Consider the following 2,311-nt stretch of genomic DNA (forward strand, 5'->3'; position numbering starts at 1 on the left):
TGAAATAGGTCGGTAATTCGCTAGGTTGGATTTGTCCCCCTTTTTGTGGATTAGCGTTACAACAGCGTTTTTCCACGATTTGGGCGTTACACCTTCGTGTATTATTTTATTAAACATAAGTTGTAGACGCTTACGAACAGGTTTACCACCACATTTTACCAATTCAATCGGGATTTGGTCTTGCCCGGATGACTTTTCGTTTTACATGTGCTTCAGTGCGTTACTTATTTCGTACAGGCTTATATCCGGGAGGTCTTCAGTCCTACGTCTTACTAGTTTTGCCCTGGGATCTCTTCCTCTGTAGGTCGTCGGTTCTGGTGTAGTAGTACTGTAGAGATCTGTATAAAAGTTCTCTACGGTTCTCAGGATTTCATCCCTATCTTCTGTTTTAGATCCATCTGGTCTCAGCAAACTGTATATTTGGCCGCTACCAGTATTAAATTTCCTTTGGAACACTTTTGGACCTCTATTTTCTTTGATTGTATCAATGATGGTATTTCGGCTATATCTCCGTAGATCGAGTCTTATAGATTTCCTCACCCTCTTGTTGAGCTGCCTGATATTTTGGTTCTCTTTACTCATGTTTAATCTTCTTTCATCGATAAGTGCTAGTGTGACATCGGATAAGACTCTGTGTCTAGTGTCACTGCTGGTCAAAAACTTCTCCGCTGTTCTTTTTAAAGTTTTGCATGTATGCTCATTGAGCTCATCCACAGACCAAGCAGAGGTATCCACATCAAAGGCTGTTTCTAGGTCTTGTTGATATATCTCCCTCTTTTCTTCTAACGATCTGAGATTACCTCCTGCAATTCTATTCGAACAAAGTGTTTCTCAGCCTTCCTTACATTTATATGAATTTTAGCCCTTACAATACGATGGTCACTTCCAGCACTTATTTGATTTAAAACATTTACATCGTAGCAAATATGTTTTCTATTACAGAGAATATAGTCTATTTGATTCCGTGTTCGCCCATCTGGGCTTTGCCAAGTCCATTTTCGCTGGTCTTTTTTCTTAAAGAAAGTGTTCATCGCAAATAATCCCTGCTGCTCGAGGAAATTGGCTAGAATTTGTCCGCGGTCGTTTCTTTGCCCTAACCCGAATTCTCCAACAAACTTTTCACGGGGATTGCGTGGACCAATTTTAGCATTAAAATCACCCATAACTATTGTGTAGTAGCAGTAATCATCTGTAATACCTTTTTCTAAGTCTTCATAAAAAGACTCAACTGTCTCGTCCGAATGAGAGCTAGTGGGTGCGTAAACCTGGATGATCTTCAAAGTATACCGTGCGTTAATCTTAAAAGTGGCATAAATAACCCTGCTTGATATAGCTTTGACCTTTTTGAGATTGTCTGCTAGAGATTTGTGTATCAACATGCCAACTCCACCAGTTGAGCTATCCTCATTACCCTTAAAATACAGGAGGTGCCCCGAGGTCAACTTTTGTAGATCTTCTCCTCTGCGTCTTGTTTCACTTAGGCCGATCACATGCCATTTTATTCGTTGCAAGACTACATTTTCCAGTTCACAGAAGCGGTCATTTGTCATCATAGTGCGAATGTTATACGTAGCCAGGTATATCGTTTTATGACAGCTATTCCTGCTCCAGGGATTCTTAACAAATTATAGCTACCAAAAAATTATTATAAGTTATGCTTCGGTACTAAGAAGAGTTAACCAAATAAATATAAACTTCTACAGCTATAGCTATAAGCTAGTCAAATAAATTAACTTTAAGATAGTAAAAAGTATACATTATGATGTATTATATTATATCTGTAAAATATTGATTAAAAATTTTGGTAGGTAAGATGTACTAGGATATGTTATTGTCCGTACGGCAATACAACATGCATCACCTAACAATAAGCAAAAAGGCCAATATATGACAATTAAACTAATAATATCTTTCTAAGTGTAAATAAGTAACTAGATCAAATAGGAAGATGTAAGTCCAAATAACCAAAGAACTAGCCATAACATAATAATTAGGTAAAGGTATAATTCGAAAGTTCAATGCGTGTTTACTTTAAACCCCACTGTATTATAAAAGATATTTAATAAATCATGATACACTAAAAAAAAAAGATGATAAAGAATTATGGTTTTAATGAAAAAGTATTTAGTATTCATTTTCGACAATCACAAATATGTATTAGAACTTGAGAAGATTCTCTAATAACGATTTTATGTGTATCGCTTATTTAATTTATCAAAATAAGGAAAAAAAACTATATAAATGTATTAAAACTAGATAAAGCCAACTATTCTTTAAGTTATATATAAGGAATAGTTGGCTTTATATTAAA

General features: G+C 35.6%; 1 protein-coding gene across 1 annotated transcript; it reads right to left on the reverse strand.

The window, feature by feature from the left end:
* Nucleotides 1-201: 201 nt before the first annotated feature.
* On the reverse strand, nucleotides 202-1,553 carry LOC120625976. Its single transcript, XM_039893258.1, has 2 exons — nucleotides 1,160-1,553; nucleotides 202-803 (listed from the first exon to the last, which is right to left on the reverse strand). Exons 1-2 carry the CDS (start codon nucleotides 1,551-1,553, stop codon nucleotides 202-204), a joined length of 996 nt encoding a protein of 331 aa, XP_039749192.1.
* Nucleotides 1,554-2,311: the final 758 nt, after the last annotated feature.

The sequence above is a fragment of the Pararge aegeria genome, chromosome 8 (genome assembly GCF_905163445.1).
Source record: "Pararge aegeria chromosome 8, ilParAegt1.1, whole genome shotgun sequence".
Lineage (NCBI taxonomy): Eukaryota > Metazoa > Arthropoda > Insecta > Lepidoptera > Nymphalidae > Pararge > Pararge aegeria.

Excerpts from the sequence above, each read along its gene's own strand:
- LOC120625976 (XM_039893258.1), bottom strand. The coding sequence starts at position 1,553 with ATGATGACAAATGACCGCTTCTGTGAACTGGAAAATGTAGTCTTGCAA. Across the intron at positions 804-1,159 it reads CTACTACACAATAGTTATGG|GAGGTAATCTCAGATCGTTA; the intron begins GTGATTTTAATG and ends ATAGAATTGCAG.